The following is a 17,216-nucleotide window of genomic DNA, read 5'->3' as shown; positions in this document are numbered from 1 at the left end:
ATGGTCCGAGTTGACAGCCAAGGCAATGCGCGGTGGGAACAGAACTTAGTGATAACTGAGGAGCTGAGAGAAACATGGGAGGTGTTGTATGTAGATGAGAGAGAAACGGCTCCGAGCGTACACTACATACTGCCTTCTGCAGCAGATTCTGCGTTCCGGGAGCGCCCGACAGCCTGCCAGCAAGCGCTCGAAGGAGGCGCTCTGGGCTCTGTCTGCCTGGATCCAGAACTGGCAGACAGCGAGAAAGCAACACTGAGAAAAATGGTTGCAGATTATATACTTGGAAGTTCGTAGTGAGAGAGCAGCTGCATGCTGGTACACAGCCCGTGCACAATATTGTACCCACAGAACCAACACCATGGTACTACAGACCTTCGAGTCCGCCGTGAAGCTTTGAAGCGTGACTCATGGCTACGGTGTTTCCAGGTCGAACCTACGGAATACAATTTGTGGAGGGAGAGTCAGACAATTTACGATCCTCATGAATGTACAATTTCGTCATGAAGCAGTAGCCGAGCAGGCACCACAGGCCTAGGAGTACGTTGTCTGTCCACTGTATGCCAGTCCTCGTACTATCAATACCTTGAAGAAGGCGGGCCACGTTGGTGGAGGAAAAGATCTCCCAGGAAACGCATTATTTATCATTCATGCCACAGGAGTACCGATCAGCGTCCACCGCCGTCTTCGATTTCGACGCGGCGTGGAACGACGATCGGTCCTCACCTCGTCACATCCAACTTCATCAGGAATAGCTTCTGGCAGACGGGACACTGCAGGTTCTCCGCGATCTCCTTGACGATACATCTATGCAAATATGACCTTCAGCGCATCATCGACAACCGCAGTGAGCCTAGACGCACTTATAGCAGAATATGTGCCCGCACTGCGTCGCCGTTGGTTCTTCGCACGGGTCCTTTCCGCAACTCCGGCAGTGCCAGGATGGTCCTGCAGCCTGAGATCGGACTCGTGACGTGCTACTTGCGGCCGCATCGAAAGGAGCGGCGACCGATTGGCCGGCGGTAGTGACTCTGGACGCCGTCACGGTCGACACTTCATGAACGCAGTTCAGTACAAAACATGCGAAGCACAAGTGAAGACGTTGAATTCTCACCTTCCCCGGCTGTCCTCGACCGAGCAGAGGACGAGCTGCGGCCTACGCGGACGGAGGGTGTATCCGACGCATCAGACTCAGACTCGATTGCGAGGCCGATCCCCCGCCGCCGGCGTAAGGCAGAGCGGAGAGCTGCCTCGGATTCACTACTGGAAAACTCAATGCTTGATGACCGGATACTTGACGGTCGAGTGGACAGGCCCTGCGTACAAGCGTCCGAGGCGGGAGCGCCCGAGTAAGACTCGGATAGCAAACGTGTTCCTCTATCAAGAAGCTCTGGTTTGACGATGCTTGTTGCGTCAGGCGGCGAGAGCGAGGGTGTGCTGGATGGAGCGGAGACTTGTGGAACACCGTGGTCCTCCAGAGCGGCTGGACAGGCGATAGAATGATCACGGTTCGAGTCCGAGTCGATCGCCTTGACGTAGCTGAGCACACTATCTGGCCGGCTCTGCATCGTCTGTTCACCACCATCGGGCGACCGCCCGGCGGCCGCACTGATGACAAGCAGTCAGCTCGCATGTTGTTGATTGAAGGTCAGAACTCACTTAACATGCACAAAGTCGTCGGAGAATGCGTCCTCCTCAACTTCCTCGGATGCCTCGCATCGCACCGCATTGTCGATAGCAGCTGGCCCGACCTCTTCTAGGTGTGGTTGGGAGTGAGCACCAGCACGAGATTGCTCAGTGGGTGAGATCTCTTCCTCTATACTCGTCGACGAAACCATATGCAAGGACCCCAGCGATATGGTCGAGTCAGTGTCATTTTCGACCTAGAAACCCTGCGTTCAGCAGACGCGCCATCGATTTCTGGAAAACTGGACTGACGTAAGCTTCAGATGCGTGGACCTGTAGTTCGTCGGCGACGGCAAATGACAAGCTTTGCACCTGGTGTTCTGACAATGTCGCTGAGATATGACTGGCCTGAGCAATACCGCGGATCACGGTTGATATGAATGCCTACGTTGCGCGACAGGAGCTCCTTTGTCGCCAGTCTTGACAGATGTGCTTTCACCTGAACCCGATGTGTCGTTCATTGCGTGATGAGCGGATACTGATGCCGGCATACCGTTGTTGGTCTCGGTGCTGTGGCCAGCCGCTTCGACTGGCTTCCCGGGAATGCCGCATGATTCCGACTGGGTGAGATCTTCCAGAGTCAATGTTCCGACAGTGTTCTTGTGTCCGAACGTACAGAAACATTCAATCAGTATATTGAGATGGGACCGGACGGATGGGGTGGCTGCTCACCGGCGGTAATGGACACGTAGGCGGACGAGGTATTGACGTAGCCAATGGATGTTTCTCTGACATGTGCTATCGACAAGCAGTGTCAGAAGACGGGATGCGACGACAACGAAGTCGACCAACACTCTTATACCCGTCATGATCGAGGAAATCATTGTCGCAGGTACAGCAATATAGGTGCAGAGGCGTGTCGACGTTGTGCTGCCTGAGATCGGCCTTGCTCAGGAATGTTACATCGCAGATGCCGCAATGGTGATACTTCGTCTTCTTTTGCTTGTCTTTCTGAACATGCTGGGTCTCGGCAATCTGGCATTTGATCAATGAATTAGTGCACATAGTCGATCAGGATTCTCAGAGGAATGCGTGCCTTTTTGGCTGCACTGGCTAGAAGGGGGTGCACCATAGCCATGTGCTGAATTCATATATATGAGATCGTTGACAGGACAATGGATGTGGCTATCGCAAACCTCGAGATATTCCGTGTACGTTGAAAAGCCAATTTGACATCCGAGGCAGTGATAATGTGCCGAGCTCATAAAGAAGTGCTGCTGCAAATCAGGTTTTGTCGGGAACCATTTCTCACAGCGACCACAATACTGATCAGCGTGGTTGAGCTCCTGATGCTGCGGAACAATCAGGATGGAATCCTCTGGGCACTGCACTTTCTGAATAGCTTACCGCTAGCACCGCACTGGCAGAGTCCTTGAAACCGATTCCACACTGGGCGCACTTAGGATGACAGACGGAAGCCTGATAATGAGTCGATAAGCCGTTGAGCTTGACAATGGCTCCGCAATCGCAGATGTCCTCCGCGTGCACCGTTTGAATATGCTAAATACCATGTCAGGAACTTGATCGAAGGAACGATGGTCACGTCGCGACTCACCAGAGAAAGTTTGGTCTTATCTTCGAAATACCTACCGCACGTTGTACACGATGGATGCACAGGAGACATCTTGTAGTGTATACCGATCTCCTTTTCCGACCCGAATGTCAACCCACAGGTTGCACACTTCACTGGTTTCTGAGGGGTCTTTGTAGTGGGCTTCGCAGTCGATGCTGACGATGTTGAGTTAGCAGCATCATATGTCGCCCACAAGGACCATGAAGGGGTTGCTGCCGAAGCAGCAGGGGTGCTGGAAGCAGGAACGAACACAGTACTTACTGCCGGTGCTTGTCGTTGGATTCAATCTGAACTGACCATGTCGCTTGGCCTTCATATGAGCTCGCAGGGCAGTCGCGTCCAAGAAGAGTTTAGCACAGTCGGGACAGCTGAAGACAGGCATGATCGGCGCAATAGGCACGGACGAACACGGCGAGGTCAGTGTGTTGTCTGAGGCTTATCAAGGAAACGATTATATGGGGCACCGTAGCGTGTGCTAGTAGTACGTGACGTCCTTGGATCTAGAAGTTCGACAACTTAAAGTTAGTATCCAGAACGGGCCACCACTGCTCGTGACGTCGACGTCCGCCGGGGCGTCTCTATATTACCGAGACCGCAGTAGAGTGGGCTGTGAGCGCTCTAGATATTGCAGAGCACCATCTCGACTCACCTCTTTGCACAGGAGGGGAAACAAGCACGCAAAGCTGTGAATATTGCACGAGGGAGGAATGAACTCGGTAGGTGGTGCCAGAAGCGCCCGGCGACGGACGCTCGAACTGCAGGCCTAGAGGCGCCGGCGCTCCGACTTCGAATGCCAAAGTGCTCAGTGGATCGCTCTCAGGGTCGAGCTCCTCATCATATACATTGACAACTAAACTTATCACTTGTATGCATACACGAAAACCTAGTACTGCATATGATCGCTACGACTCGTATTTGGCTCGTCAAACGCCAAGTATCTGAATTTGCAAGTACCAGTGCGTAGTGGCCTCAACAAACTGCATCCGCGCTACTGGCGGCCCTAACCTCGAGATACGCTACTCAGATCGTAGCGTGCAACCTCAGCAGAAACAGTCGACCGCAAACAGGACAATGCATTTTCTCCGATATCTCACGGATAATGCACCTGCGCAGAATCGATCGCACCGTCAGCGTCGCGCATCACAAGGACTCAAAATCAGGACAAACGCACTGATAACAGAATACATGCCCACAGATCGTCGCGGTAGGCTCATCACAGGGGTCCCGCGTGCAGATCCTGCAATGCCACGAGATGCTCTGTGGCGCGGGCGGGACGATGGGGTGCTCAACCACGGTCGCAGAACAAACCTCCGCGATGAGTGGCGGTGGCGACGTATGCGGTGCTCGGAGCTCGTAAGTCTTCTGTACTGTATGAAGTGCATGGAATGATTTCGGCTCACCTTCATCTTCGTGCTCAGATAGTCCATCGGCTTCGAGCCCGCCGTTGTCCGAGCCTCGTTCCTTGTGTACGTACGGTGCGTTCGACTGTTCCATCGATATGACACCATCTTGTCCTGCAGTCGAGTCGACGCCTACTTCTTGCACACGTTCGGAAACTGGGGAATACTGCCTGTCGAGGCTGTCTCCAGTTAGCGTGTATGCCTCTGACTGCTCCGCGGCAGGTTCCATTAGGGTCTGGGAGGCGAGGCCAAGGTCCTCCGAGGACTGACGGATACTGCCGGTCGCAAGCTCTGACTCAACTCTAGACGCGATATCGATAGAGGCGTGCGAGGGCACGGTTTCATGATGAATTCGCAGTTCCTCCGCTGAATTGAATATTTGGTAGCATCGTTTGCAACCAGTGTCACCATGGTCCGATGTTACATGCTAGCCAAAGATACCCTAGTCAGAAGAACAAAAATCATTGGGATGGTGAAACTCACCGATTCGAGCGATGGCCGATCCTTGAACCCGACCTTGCAAAAAGGGCATTTGGGGTGGCCCACGGACCCGAGTAGTGCAAGGGAAGGTCGCTTTCATAGACGACCCACGCCTTGCAGTGTTGACACTGAAAGCCGTATGTGTCGGTCCGCTCCTCCGTTGCATTCGAGGCGTTAGGAGGGATATCGGATGTCGTAATCGTGTTGAGGTGCTCCGCGACTACGTTGCAACTCGACCTCATGGACTGCTGTGCGAGTCCGTCGTGCCCTTTCGCCGACGCATGCGATTGATAGGCGTCGAACGTCTTGAACGCCTTTCCGCATTCGGCGCAGGATAATGGCTTCCCCTTCCGAGGCATTGAGTCTGGACGAAGACCTGACAGCTGGCAGCGAGCTAAGGGAAAGGACAGGGAGCCGTCAGTCCTGAACTTGGAGCTCGTGAGTAGCAACTGCACGTGTAGGCCAGGTGTGGGCGATACGGGATGGACGAGCTTCTGTGCACAGATGGATGTTGCTGAACCTTAAAGCGTGAGACATAGTAGAATGTGCAACTTGAGCTTCAATACCATTACTGTTGGCAGCGAGAGAGAACATTACCATGTATAAGTACTGATTCCGAGCTAGCAATCATATCCGTGTAACGAAGGCTTGCCTCCAGCTACCTCAGGCCATCAACACATGAGCGACGGTATCATACACAGTACCCAGTTATGCCGTACGTCACACCGACCGGAGCGCATAGGGAGTGGGTTCTGACCCCGTTCGATCCTTGTGATAGAATGCTGACGTTATCCATTCATCTTGTCGCGTGAAGCCTCAAGAGGAAATTCCGGTTGCACACAGGGCATTGCATCCTTTCCGATAACTCACGGACGATGCACCTGCGAGCGCGCGAGACCAGCCTCTCAAAGTCAGACACAACGCAGTCGCCCGGATTGGATGCACCATAGACGCACCTGTGACAGAAGATGTGTCCGCACATTGTTGCAGTAGGATCGTCGCATGGGTCTTTCAGGCAGCTCCTGCAGTACCAAGATAGGTTTTGCGGATGCGCTGTCGATGATACGTGGTTCGGGGCCGTTGGTAGTTCCGAAGATGTGGAACGAGCCGATCCTTTGCGGTAGCACAATAAGCAATTAGAACGTGAGATTGTACAGCCTTGATATGAATACTCTTGCTCACCTTCATGCTCGACACTCCGGACCTCTCCGTCGTCCGAGTCTGAGTCTGAACGCTCGAGCATGTGCTCTAGTCCATCCAGACCACGCGCGATGGGTACATCTCTACCCTCGTCGAGGATCTCTCGTTCCCCCGGCGTGCCCGAGTCGACGTGTCGATTGACAGGCGTAAGTTCTCTTTGATCCGAGCCAAGCGAGTTCAGTGATATGTGATCATCGACGGGCTCAAGTCGTAGTTCTTCAGCAAGCGTGTTTCGGACATCTACGGCCTGAGGAGTAAGAGCGGGAGCTTCCCGTGCGGCTAATGTTGATGGAGCTGCATAAGCAGTGCGAACAAGCATTGCAGCTGAGAGAGACCCACCTTCGACCTGTGCGTCGCCTTCGTGGTCTCCGTGTAACGACGACTCGGATGTGCCTGCCGCGCACTCGTCGACCAACTCATGTACACCCGCTGTTCCCATCTGTTGACTGGGTGCGGAGTCCAACGATCCATCATCCCTGGAGTTGGCGCGTCCGATAGAGTGGCGGGACCCATCTGAAAATTCAGGCTCTTCCGTGCTGACCGATGGTCCGCATGCGGTCTGATTTCAGTTCGGGGTAGTTAGAGACGGCACTCAACGGATGAGTAGACGCTGCACACTTACCGGCGGAATTGGCGAGCTCGACGAGGGCTGAGGTCTTAGCTGCACTTCAGTTTGATGTACGTTCTTCATATGCTAACGTGAGGTATGTCATAAGGTGAGTTTCAGCCTCAACAATAATCGTCATCGCACCTTTCTGTACCGTTTATCGTCATATAGACCTACGTTGCAAAGGGTGCAGCACAGATGCAAGGGTGTCACGAGGTGATGTTGCGCGAGCAAGCTCTTATTTGGATAGTTCATATCGCATATTCCACAATGCCAGAAGCTTGCAGCCCTTTGTGCGTCGATCGCCTGACGACGCTGTGTATCCGCAGCAACCTGTTGTGTTCTCGTGAGCATACCATACCGTTACTAGAACTGGACCTTATATCACACACCGCCTTTGACGGAATGGCAGGTATGACGGACGTCACGATCCAATTAAAGTTGGAGGATGACGGGGTCGACTCGAAGCCAATAGGGCCGGGCCGATCACTGCTGGTAGGGGTCATAGCTGTTTCCACAATAGCTGTTATGAAGACACGCGCATGTCAGCACTACCACTCAATACTGCATACAGAATGCTATGTGTACCATCGCTTGGCTTGGATACAGGCGGAACTGAGCGCGCCTCAGCATTTAGATACTCCGCAAGCCGCGAGTCGTTCCAAAGGAAAGTTGGCTGTCCCCAGTGATGACTCCTCAGTGTCGAGCTGCAGCTTGACTGATGATGATTGGATGCATACCGTGACAGTGGAGGTCTCTGTGCGCACGACGTTGACATGAGACTTCAAGGCGTTCTCGCGCCCATGATGAGTGCGTCCATCATCAGCGGAAATGTAATTCCTCGAGGGCCGAGCTTGAGATAATCGTCGTAGATGCTAACGAATGAAGGAGCCAAGGGCTTCTGGGTCAGTTAAAGCAAAGGGCCGAAAAGTGGCCCTGTTACGCACCTCACTGAGTGTCGTGTTGTCCAAGAGTATTAATCCGCAATGTGGGCATCGCGGATGGATCCTAGGATTTTCGTTATGCTCGGCGAGCCCCTTCGCGGTCGTGAAGAGCCGGTAGCATAGATTACAGCATCCTTTCGTTCCCTGCTTTCCAAGAGTGAGAGGCTGTGGATATTCTGGCTGTGCGTGATTCTCTGCATGAGCGTGCTGGAGGAGATGATGAGCAGTCTAGCCACTAGCTCTGATGCGACCGCACCTCTGAGAGTTCTTCAGGATATTCGTATGATTCGCCGCATATTGCGCATGAGGGGTGAAAGTTAGAGAGTGCAAGATGGTGCTTGAGGTAGCTGACATGAACCACCATCCTGCACGAGCACATTAGCCAACCGTTGTGAGTTGATTTCCTATCCTACGACCGCGGCCGAGTGTACATTGTCAGCCAGCGCGCTGTAATGTGCCCATATGAACCGCACCTTATCTGGTGCAATATTGTTCGTTGTAAAGCCATTGATAGTATGGTTCTTGCTCAGTGCGTGTGATTGGAATGCATGGAAAGTCGGGTTACGGTATCTCTTACCGCACGAACGGGAGGAAAACATTGTCGGCGGAGAATATGATCGTTAAACGAGAGACAGAGTACTCATTGTTGTCCAGCAATGTGCCGCAGTCGTCACGAACACGCGTGTTTGTGGCATGTTATGGACTCAGTACGTACATGAGTGGCAGGCGAGCTTGAATGAAAAAGTGAATGCCTCCTAGTCTCGTGGAACAAGCGCAGGATATCATAGTCGCGTGGGCACGGGTCTCGACGCCTCCCAAACCAATGATCATCGCACATGACTGAGACTGGTCCATACTATTACCAGGATCTATGACATTGGGTAGGGTCGACATTTGCAGAGGCCATACCAAGTCCTGACAACACATAAGAGTAAGCCGTCGTGACGCCGAGTATTAATGCATGTATGAATCTCGCACCACGGACCACGAGCATGCGTAACGTCCAATGGCAGCAGTAATTGAATAGCATCCACGTTCATATCTTAGTCGGTCCCAGGAAAGAAGATGCACGACTTCCGTGCGGCGGCGCAGAGCTGGAGTCGAGTGGCCGTTTCGAGATATACTTAGCGCCCATAGTGGCTTGTTACGGCGACTGAGCACGGCAGAAGCCGAGCGCCCATTTTTCCTCCTCCTACTTATATAGTATGAACCAAGCTAAGACTAGCTTCACATAACTAGGATTTGAACGACAAGTCCCTCGACGGCATCCCACAGTGGATCAAGATGTTCAAGTTTGATTTCGAGATTGAAGATGCAGAAGAACAAGCCGAGAGGACTCAGGACAGTACTATCCCTGGGCGAGACGAGGCAATTGACGCCCCGAGACCAGCCAGGGAAAGCACAGAACACTCTTTGCCGGATCTTGTGAGTGCAGCCAGTGACTGTTCTGGATTTTGCATGATGTTAGACACCTCGGGATAGTCGCACATACGCACGGTGCTTCAATATAACGTCTCGCTTGAAAGTTGGCTGTTGCAGAGTCCGGAACCTAGACCAACGGACTCCCGGTTTTGTGCACGATATACGAGGCCAAGAGGTGTCTACTATCATGCAAATAGCTATCACGTCTTGTTGGAAGGCGTCTCTGAATCAACAAAGCATTAGCTCTCAAACGGTCCCCCGTCCATCAGTTTCTCGCCACTAAACATCCGTACAAACGCCCACGACAGCCTCACTCTCGCAAGGCGGGACCTCTTTGATGCTCGCTTCCAGCTCATCGCATCGGAACCCGACGACATGGCGGATGACGGAACGCAGAGCTCTACTGAAAATGCCCTCGAATTTCTCGACGCACCGTCTGACCTGGTGCCAGGGATATACGAAGGTGGGCTGAAGACTTGGGAATGCTCGATCGATCTAGCAGAATGCCTGCACCAAACACTCGGCGATGCGCCTGGGAGCAGACTGCACGGAAAGAAAATTCTCGAGGTATGTGTCGCTACGCGGGCCTTGCCCATTTACATCACTGAGGGGAGACCCTCCGCATGTCGCACAGTCAAGATCGATGGGCTCTCCCTTGCCTGGCTTTATTTCTATTTCACTGTGCTCCTTCGCTGACTGAGACTATCACAGCTTGGCTGTGGAACGGCCGTTCCATCTCTGTATGCCATGCACCAACTTTTCTCTGTCACGCCTTCAGCAAATAGCATCCACGAAAACGTCGTTGTGCTGCAAGATTACAATGAGCTTGTCCTGCGGCTAGTGACACTCCCCAACGCCATACTCACTTGGTGTGAGTCTCCCTAGTTGTTTGTCTGTATTCAGAGTGTTTGCTCATTCACCGCAGACATGTCCCCCGCATCTCACCCCTTCCGCGCCTCCTACCAACCGTCCACCGACGACCCGGAAGTCGAAGAAGAACCCCTCCCGCCCGCAGACTCTACCCAACCAGGCACACTCCCATTCTCGCAGGCCCTCATCACTGCATTCCTCGCATCGCTCAAGGAGTACCGCATCGCCCTCCGCTTCTTCTCCGGCTCCTGGGAGGCCTTCGACATCGCGCGCGCCGGCGGGCCCTTCGACATCGTGCTCACCTCCGAGACGATTTACCGCCCGGAGAGCCTGCCCGCGCTGGTCCGTGTTATGCGCTCGGCGTGTGTCCCCGCAGACGGCCTTGCGGAGGGGACGGCGCGGATGACGATCCGTGACACGTTGGGCGAGGATGGGCGTGCTCCGTATTTGTGTTTGGTCGCCGCGAAGCGCGTGTATTTTGGTGTTGGCGGTGGCGTCGCGGAGTTCGTCAAGGCTGTCGAGGAGCACAGTGTCGAGGAGGGCGCGTCGGCGCCGAGCCCTCAGCAAAGCTCGCCAAGCTCGAAGGTCGAGACGGTTTGGGAGCGCACGGAAGGCGTGAAGAGGATCGTCATGCGCGTGTTTTGGGGACAGAGCTAGAGGCGTGTAGTGCATGTCGTGCACAAATGGAGGGCCGTTTGCATATTGTTCCGACCACTGATTGTATGTTCATCCTGAATGGCAGCGAGGGCCGCTCCGCAAGTGATTGCAGGTGTCCTACCTATAGGCACGCCCGTGAACCCGCTTCAAGCGCCGGACTTACTCAGATATTGCAGTCTTATGAACGTCCTCTTGCTCTGCGCCTTGATGTCACGCCGGAATCGCAAGCGCATCCTGTAACTGCGAGCGCGCCATGTCGCAATGAAGTGGCGTCGCCCGATCGTTACAAAGCAGTATCTACATAGAGTCGGAAGATTATAGACCACATACAATCGGAAACCCACAGAATCACCACTTAGATAACGTAGACCTAGGAAACAATCAAGTCGAGGCGCAACTGATTGACCACACGATACCAGCACGTCAGGCCTTCTTGTCCGCATCGAGATACCACTTGTACGCTTCACACCACGCTCTGTGTCCATCCTTCTCAATAACATCCTGGACAGGCGCACATAGGCGTCAGCAAGGTTCTCAGTACGCAGTGGTTCGTGAAATTTGCTTACGCCGTGGCACGGAATGATGCGGTCAAAGTCCCAACTTGCAACAGTCTTGACGTCGCGTTTCATATCCCTTGCGGCGGATGAGTGCCTGGTTGGCAGAGAATTGTTATTAACAGACGTACTCCTTGTCTACGCCTAGGTACCAGGCGAACCGCTTGTGTATCCCCATGTAGGGATTCAGAGATCCGAAGATGGGGAACTTGCCCGATGACGACGTCTTCGAGTACTACAGGAACAGCCAGTGAGCATACATGAGTGGGCGCGTAGCTCGTGGCGTCGTACCTGTTCTGTGGCTGGGAGGTTGAAGAGAAGGTCCGCCACTATCAGTGTCTTCGAGGCGGGATGGACGAAAGCCGTATCACGGTTCGCGAAGCCAGAGAAGAAGCTGTCCTTGTTCAGGATGGATTCGTCGTCAAAAGAAAAAACCGGTCACCAATGTTGGATCTATGCACATATAGGTCAGCTGGGCTGTCCAGTAGCTATAGGATTGGCACGACGTCAACGTACATCCTTTTCAAATCCATACTGAGCGTCTCTTGGATCCGTGCCCCAGACTACGGTTGTACATCACCATGTGAGTCAGTCGTCAGCAATACACGTAACCTGTCGCTTTACCTCCGTGGAATTCAAGGCCCTCTTTGGACTTCTTCTTGACTGCCTCGTCAACCGCGAGCAGCTTCGCCTCGGGATACTCCTTCTTAAACTCTCCTGTAGTATGGTGAGACTAGTGATCCGGCGCCCTTTACGTCTACTTACCGAGGAACATATGATGGACGGCGTCAGCTCCGACAATCCACCTAAAAGACATGTATAAGTCAGTCTGCGTGTCAAACGAGGCTACCGTTGAGAACAGACCTGACTGGCCCAAGTTCGTCCAGTTTGGCTTTCGTCTCGGTCGTCAGTGGGGTCGAAGCCATGACCCACACATCACCGTTAGACAATTTCACGGCGGTCGACCGACCCCCAACCGGCAGGATACCAAAGCGGGAGAATGGACTGTACAGGAAGGCCTATCAGCGAAGAAATGGGACGACAACCGCATCAATACATACCACGAAAACGTCCAAACGTCTTTCGCGACCTAGAGAAGTATGAGTAGTCGCTCATCTCAACATACGTACAGCGCGGAAAGCCAGGAATTGTGATTCTGAAGCAGTGAAACTGTACCTCACGAATTACACATGTACTGCTCATATTAGAGCTACCCACACCCATGATGGCGTCTTGAAAGATGCGCTACGCGTAAGAGGTGGTACGTAGTCGAGTTCAAGTTGTATACGCGCGTAAGTACTCCAGCTGTGTTACTTACGCCGTTGCGGAGAACGACGCAGTCGTGACGTCACATACCGACAACCACGTGCTAAATCATAGTGTGTCGAGCATCCGCCACCGTGCGGCAATAGCCTGCACCGAAGACGCTAAGTACCAACCTGTTCGAGTATCATAGACATTGTATGATGGTAACGTCCAAGCCGGCCTCAGGTAGCCCAAACGCCTGAGCTGAGGCGGTCAATATGCGTGCGAAACCGGTGCGGGCATTTTTGTACTGATAGCGTTGCACGGCCATTCAAGAAAAACAGCATAAAGATATACACCCAACAGAAAGCTAGAACCTGCATGACGAGATAGAGCACTGCATGTTCCATCACCGGTATCGGTCAGTCCAGTCTGTATCATGTTTCCTCATTGGTCGCCTTTTTGAGCATATCTTGCCAGTCCATGGCCAGTTTCGTGAGCGTCTTGCTGCGAGCTTGATAGGTTGTCAGCCAAGCACACCTACGGATTGAACTGAGACTCACCGAAGATCGCGAGTACATCTCTGAGAAGATCGCGCTTGGACATGCCGAGGGTTGTAGGCGACCACGCATCGTCGCGGCCCGGACGCCTGGCAAACAGGGTCAGCATTCATTTACATCGGAAGTCGCGCTATCACTCACCAGTATACGGGCCCGAAAAGCTCCTTTACCAATTCCTCTGCTTTTCCCCGGAACCCTTCGTCGGCGATCCGTTTCGCATACACGAGCAGCGTTTGCTTGTACTCTTGCGGACTCTCCAGCGCCTTCGCAGCATGCAGCTTCGTTTCCAGATGACCCAAGGTAAGGGCGGTATGCCACCATGACGGTCGTTGCTTATCCGCCCCCGCGCTGTCTCCCACGCGCTCGCTGATGCTACTCTCGAGCATAGCCACGACACCACGCGCTGCAGATTGGCCGGAACGCTGGCGGCCTTGCCAGGCTTCCGAGCCTTCTGCCCACCACGATTCGCTGAGCTTTGTCCATGCCGAGAGTGCAGCGTCCCAGGTATATGCGACGCCGGTCGACAACTGCATGACCGGTGCACCGTTTGGACGGACCACTGCGTGGACGATGGTCGTGTTGGGCGACGATCCGAGGATGGGTAGCACTGACGTTGCTGGGAAGGCGGCGGCTTGCTTCTTCGTGTTCCTAGACTGAGACTCAATACCTGAACTATGTGACAAACGAACTACACGCACCATACGTAGAGCATCCCTGACGCAGTGATAAGCATAAGGGAGTGCTTCGCACCGCTCAAGTATGCACACGGTGATCCCAGTGACAATGTTGGCATCAACCTATCGACGGACGTTAATGGGATTTTAGCATTCGTTAGCGCGAAACACTCACCGGCGACCCGTTGAGGAGTAAACATTGACCGAACCATCTTGCATTGCGGCAGCGCAGAAGTTGGCAGTCGCGGTAAGAGCGATGACAGGCGACGGGAGATAGTCGAGCCACTGCGTTTGCTTCCCGCTCACAAACGTCACCTCGGTAGGGCCTAAAAGCACAGTGAGTCCAGGAGCAACCAAGGGCGGACACCACGTACCACCATCCTCCGCGTTCCTTCCCTCAAGCACGTCTTCACTACCTTCGACTGTCGCCTTGACGTACGTCAAGACCGGCGGTGCCTGGAGCCTACCCATAACGCTACTCTGCTCGCTCCATAATCCCAGCGCTCCTCCTGCGCCAGCCGACCCAGAGATCTCCCGCACGGACACGTTCTCCCTCACGCGGTCCCCGCCCAGCGTCCGCGTCTTGGTCGCGACGCGATCATCGACGCCGTCCAGCGTCTTCCGCTTCGCCCTGCCCGTGTCCAGCGCGGCGATCTGCACGTCCGTGCTCAGGTCACCCGGGAACATGTCCACGTCGCGGTCGACGTCGTCACCCGTAAGGTCCGTGATCTCCGCGCCGAACGGGTTCGCGCCTCCGAGCCATGGCTGGTGCGACGCGGGTGGGCGGGGTGCAGACGAGGACGATGGTCCAGCGGCGGAGGGAGGGCGGCCAACGCCTGCAGAGGGAACGTTGGCCGCAGAGGGCACAGAGCCCGGCAACGCACCAACGAAGTTCGGCTGGATCCGCTTCTTCGCCTTCCGCTTCGCGACGAGCTGGTTGATCTGCTCGCCGCCGTTCGCGGATGCCCCGCCGAAGCCCGTCTGTGTCTGCGTCGGCTTGGCCTCTGCGCGCCCAGGTGATGGCGGCGGCGTCATGCGGGCGTTGCCTGGGGTCTGCCGCGCCTCGAGGGCCACCTCGTGCGAGTAGCCAGTGGGCAGCGGCGCCGCGACGAAGCCGAACTTCTTCAGGTATTGTTCCTGCGCGGACTGGGGGGCAATTCCTTCTAGTTCCTCCGCGTCGAAGCTGAAGACAGCCATAGTGCCGTCCGAAGACACGGCGTATAGCGTAAGCCCATCCTGCGACCTGCGGGGCTATTAGGACAACTGACGAAGACGTTGGGTCGAAGGTAGCGCACCAGCTCAAATCCATGATCTGCCTTTCGAAGACCTCTTTGGCGACGATCAGCGGCCGTGCCGACTTCGTCTGCCACACTGACACCGCGCGGTCGTCAGCCCCTAGGGCAACTACGGAGCAGATATTTGACGCGACTACAGGCAGCGACGGATCTCGGAGGAATATATGTGGGTTATACGCCTAGGGATAGAGATAAAGACACTGTCCGAGCTATACATAGTCGGAAGCACTCACAGCAACCTCAACGGTGTTCTCGTGTCCCACGAGACTAATCTCAGACGTCCAAGTGTTGCGGGCGATCACAGCAGCGATGAAAACATATCCATCGTTATTCGTCGCGTTCGAGGCGGTGATATGGGCACCATCGGGCGACCAACTAGAGGCAATGCATGAGATATGCTTCATCCACCGGAGCACGCAAGGACAAACCTCAATCGCCTGAAGAACGTCCCTGGAGAATGATCAAACGGCTTTCGGACCTCAGCTTCGAGCTGCCAGTCAGTTGTTCTCCATATCCGCACCGACCGATCGTCAGACCCCGTCGCGAGGAACTCCCCCACTGGATCCCAGCAGACGCCCTTGACGAAGCCTTGGTGCTGGTCTATCCTGCGCAGGCGTTCTGCAGTGATTGGTTTTGCGTTAGAAAAGTAGAAGACATGCGAGACGATGGTGAATGTACCGAGAGTATACCCACACCAGATCAGAACGCACGAGTCCAATCCGACTGTGGCAAGGTGGCGGTCTCCGGGTGACCAAGCCATGTCTGTGACATCTATGGCAACGTTTCAGGTTCAACGTTCACTCAACATAACATAGGACGTACCACTCTCGTGACCCGGGAGCCGTTTGAGCGGCTTCCAACCCTCGAAGTTGACTTCGTCGGAGCCCCACACCTTTCCTTTTGCAGAGCTGCAGTTCGAAACTTGGTTGAGTATTGGACATGGACGCTTAGTGCAACAGGGAAGATGGTTAAGGAATTTGTCCTCGCGGAGAAGGACGTGACGATCAAGGCATTGCTGCAATGCAGCATACGATTGCCACTGGATACTCAGGTCATTGCCATCCCCTGAGGAGCGATGACGGTCACTGTGTCCGCTGGTAATTACCGATTAATACATGATGATGGCCTCTGCTGTCTGACCTCAGGAGTCAGCACCCGCTGGAGGTTGGCAGGGACTGGCTTGTCCTCGGCGCTCGATCTCGCGGTAGAACGTTGGTGGAGACACCAGGAGAGACTGATCCACTATCGCGGCTTGCGAGCCTGGAACTATGCGGGGCCCCAAGTCCGGATAGGTGAGCCCACATAGCGAAGCGCCTGACTTCATCCAAACATAAGGGCCCAGCGTCACCCAGACAGCGTAGGGAGTTCCGCGCGACAGTGCTCGTCGAGTGTCTGCATGACACAAGGGAATCGTGTTCTTCCGAAACCGCAGATAGACAGCCAAGTCTTGGACTTCATGGAGAAGCACGTCCCTAGACGGATAAAGCGACTACTCACGGATCGAGGTCCCAAATCATTACAATCTCGTCGTCGCTGCCACTCGCGAGCCACCGCCCTGAATGCGCCCATCGTACGACGAGGACCGGTCCCGTATGCATCGTCAGCGTAGACAGACTCTTCGGAGGTCTCCCTGACGCCTCGGACGCTTCGTTGAGGATCGGCTTGGTGCTCCATATGCGGACCTTCGCGTCGAGGCCGCCCGTAGCTATCCGCGAGCCGTCTGGATGGACGTGTACGGAGAAGATGGTGACCCTCTTCTCTTGCTCGCCCTTCATGGCAGAATCTACGGCGCGACTTGTGAGCTACTGAACAGACATACGGGCGATGTACGACCGACCCTTGTGTGTGACCCATGCCGGCTTGGTGAACTTCATGATTAGAAGTGACTTTACAGAGGCGGTTTACAATACAACAGTGCAATAAATTAGACCAGTTCGGGCAATGGGCAGCAGTAGACACGAAGACGACTAGGTAGGGAGTAAGATCGCTCTGGCCAAAAGCTGTGGCTGAGAACGGTGCCGGGTGAGCAGCCTGACTGTCGCTAACTCACGT

The 17,216-nt window shown here is 54.5% G+C and overlaps 6 protein-coding genes across 6 annotated transcripts; 1 reads left to right on the top strand and 5 right to left on the bottom strand.

Moving 5' to 3' along the window:
- Nucleotides 1-259: 259 nt before the first annotated feature.
- C8Q71DRAFT_765851 (uncharacterized protein) lies at nt 260-3,969 on the bottom strand. Its single transcript, XM_047924158.1, has 15 exons — nt 3,906-3,969; nt 3,518-3,834; nt 3,239-3,411; nt 3,031-3,183; nt 2,820-2,975; nt 2,720-2,764; nt 2,476-2,658; nt 2,356-2,421; nt 2,177-2,282; nt 2,072-2,122; nt 1,936-2,015; nt 1,657-1,880; nt 1,112-1,605; nt 861-1,050; nt 260-804 (listed from the first exon to the last, which is right to left on the bottom strand). The coding sequence occupies exons 2-15, from the start codon at nt 3,636-3,638 to the stop codon at nt 720-722; spliced, it is 2,127 nt and encodes a 708-aa protein (XP_047777863.1). The 5' UTR covers nt 3,639-3,834; nt 3,906-3,969; the 3' UTR covers nt 260-719.
- Nucleotides 3,970-4,043: 74 nt separating this feature from the next.
- Nucleotides 4,044-5,338, bottom strand: C8Q71DRAFT_119544 (uncharacterized protein). Its single transcript, XM_047916379.1, has 6 exons — nt 5,140-5,338; nt 4,958-5,083; nt 4,793-4,835; nt 4,657-4,741; nt 4,428-4,599; nt 4,044-4,361 (listed from the first exon to the last, which is right to left on the bottom strand). The coding sequence occupies exons 2-6, from the start codon at nt 5,065-5,067 to the stop codon at nt 4,277-4,279; spliced, it is 495 nt and encodes a 164-aa protein (XP_047777862.1). The 5' UTR covers nt 5,068-5,083; nt 5,140-5,338; the 3' UTR covers nt 4,044-4,276.
- Nucleotides 5,339-5,583: 245 nt separating this feature from the next.
- Nucleotides 5,584-7,466, bottom strand: C8Q71DRAFT_765837 (uncharacterized protein). The gene is made up of 7 exons (XM_047924157.1): nt 7,336-7,466; nt 7,088-7,276; nt 6,959-7,030; nt 6,676-6,895; nt 6,319-6,615; nt 6,093-6,249; nt 5,584-6,017 (listed from the first exon to the last, which is right to left on the bottom strand). Exons 1-7 carry the CDS (start codon nt 7,447-7,449, stop codon nt 5,933-5,935), a joined length of 1,134 nt encoding a protein of 377 aa, XP_047777861.1. The 5' UTR covers nt 7,450-7,466; the 3' UTR covers nt 5,584-5,932.
- A 1,600-nt stretch (nt 7,467-9,066) lies between these two features.
- On the top strand, nt 9,067-10,909 carry C8Q71DRAFT_119473 (uncharacterized protein). Its single transcript, XM_047916378.1, has 4 exons — nt 9,067-9,312; nt 9,553-9,876; nt 10,021-10,180; nt 10,235-10,909. Exons 1-4 carry the CDS (start codon nt 9,172-9,174, stop codon nt 10,834-10,836), a joined length of 1,227 nt encoding a protein of 408 aa, XP_047777860.1. The 5' UTR covers nt 9,067-9,171; the 3' UTR covers nt 10,837-10,909.
- A 134-nt stretch (nt 10,910-11,043) lies between these two features.
- Nucleotides 11,044-12,727, bottom strand: C8Q71DRAFT_119335 (uncharacterized protein). Its single transcript, XM_047916377.1, has 11 exons — nt 12,567-12,727; nt 12,452-12,480; nt 12,255-12,395; nt 12,156-12,196; nt 12,015-12,107; nt 11,907-11,953; nt 11,833-11,843; nt 11,682-11,784; nt 11,522-11,625; nt 11,403-11,469; nt 11,044-11,337 (listed from the first exon to the last, which is right to left on the bottom strand). Exons 1-11 carry the CDS (start codon nt 12,612-12,614, stop codon nt 11,260-11,262), a joined length of 762 nt encoding a protein of 253 aa, XP_047777859.1. The 5' UTR covers nt 12,615-12,727; the 3' UTR covers nt 11,044-11,259.
- An 8-nt stretch (nt 12,728-12,735) lies between these two features.
- On the bottom strand, nt 12,736-17,179 carry C8Q71DRAFT_765820 (WD40 repeat-like protein). Its single transcript, XM_047924156.1, has 13 exons — nt 17,002-17,179; nt 16,662-16,947; nt 15,987-16,072; nt 15,843-15,935; nt 15,593-15,782; nt 15,398-15,539; nt 15,165-15,343; nt 14,244-15,112; nt 14,045-14,195; nt 13,894-13,992; nt 13,337-13,843; nt 13,199-13,284; nt 12,736-13,149 (listed from the first exon to the last, which is right to left on the bottom strand). The coding sequence occupies exons 1-13, from the start codon at nt 17,036-17,038 to the stop codon at nt 13,073-13,075; spliced, it is 2,802 nt and encodes a 933-aa protein (XP_047777858.1). The 5' UTR covers nt 17,039-17,179; the 3' UTR covers nt 12,736-13,072.
- Between the last annotated feature and the right edge of the window lie 37 nt (nt 17,180-17,216).

Source organism: Rhodofomes roseus (assembly GCF_022264815.1).
Source record: "Rhodofomes roseus strain CIRM-BRFM 1785 chromosome Unknown C8Q71scaffold_13, whole genome shotgun sequence".
NCBI classification, from domain to species: Eukaryota; Fungi; Basidiomycota; class Agaricomycetes; order Polyporales; family Fomitopsidaceae; genus Rhodofomes; species Rhodofomes roseus.
Note: the sequence above shows the minus strand (reverse complement) of the source record. Positions and strands in the feature narration are given on the sequence as shown.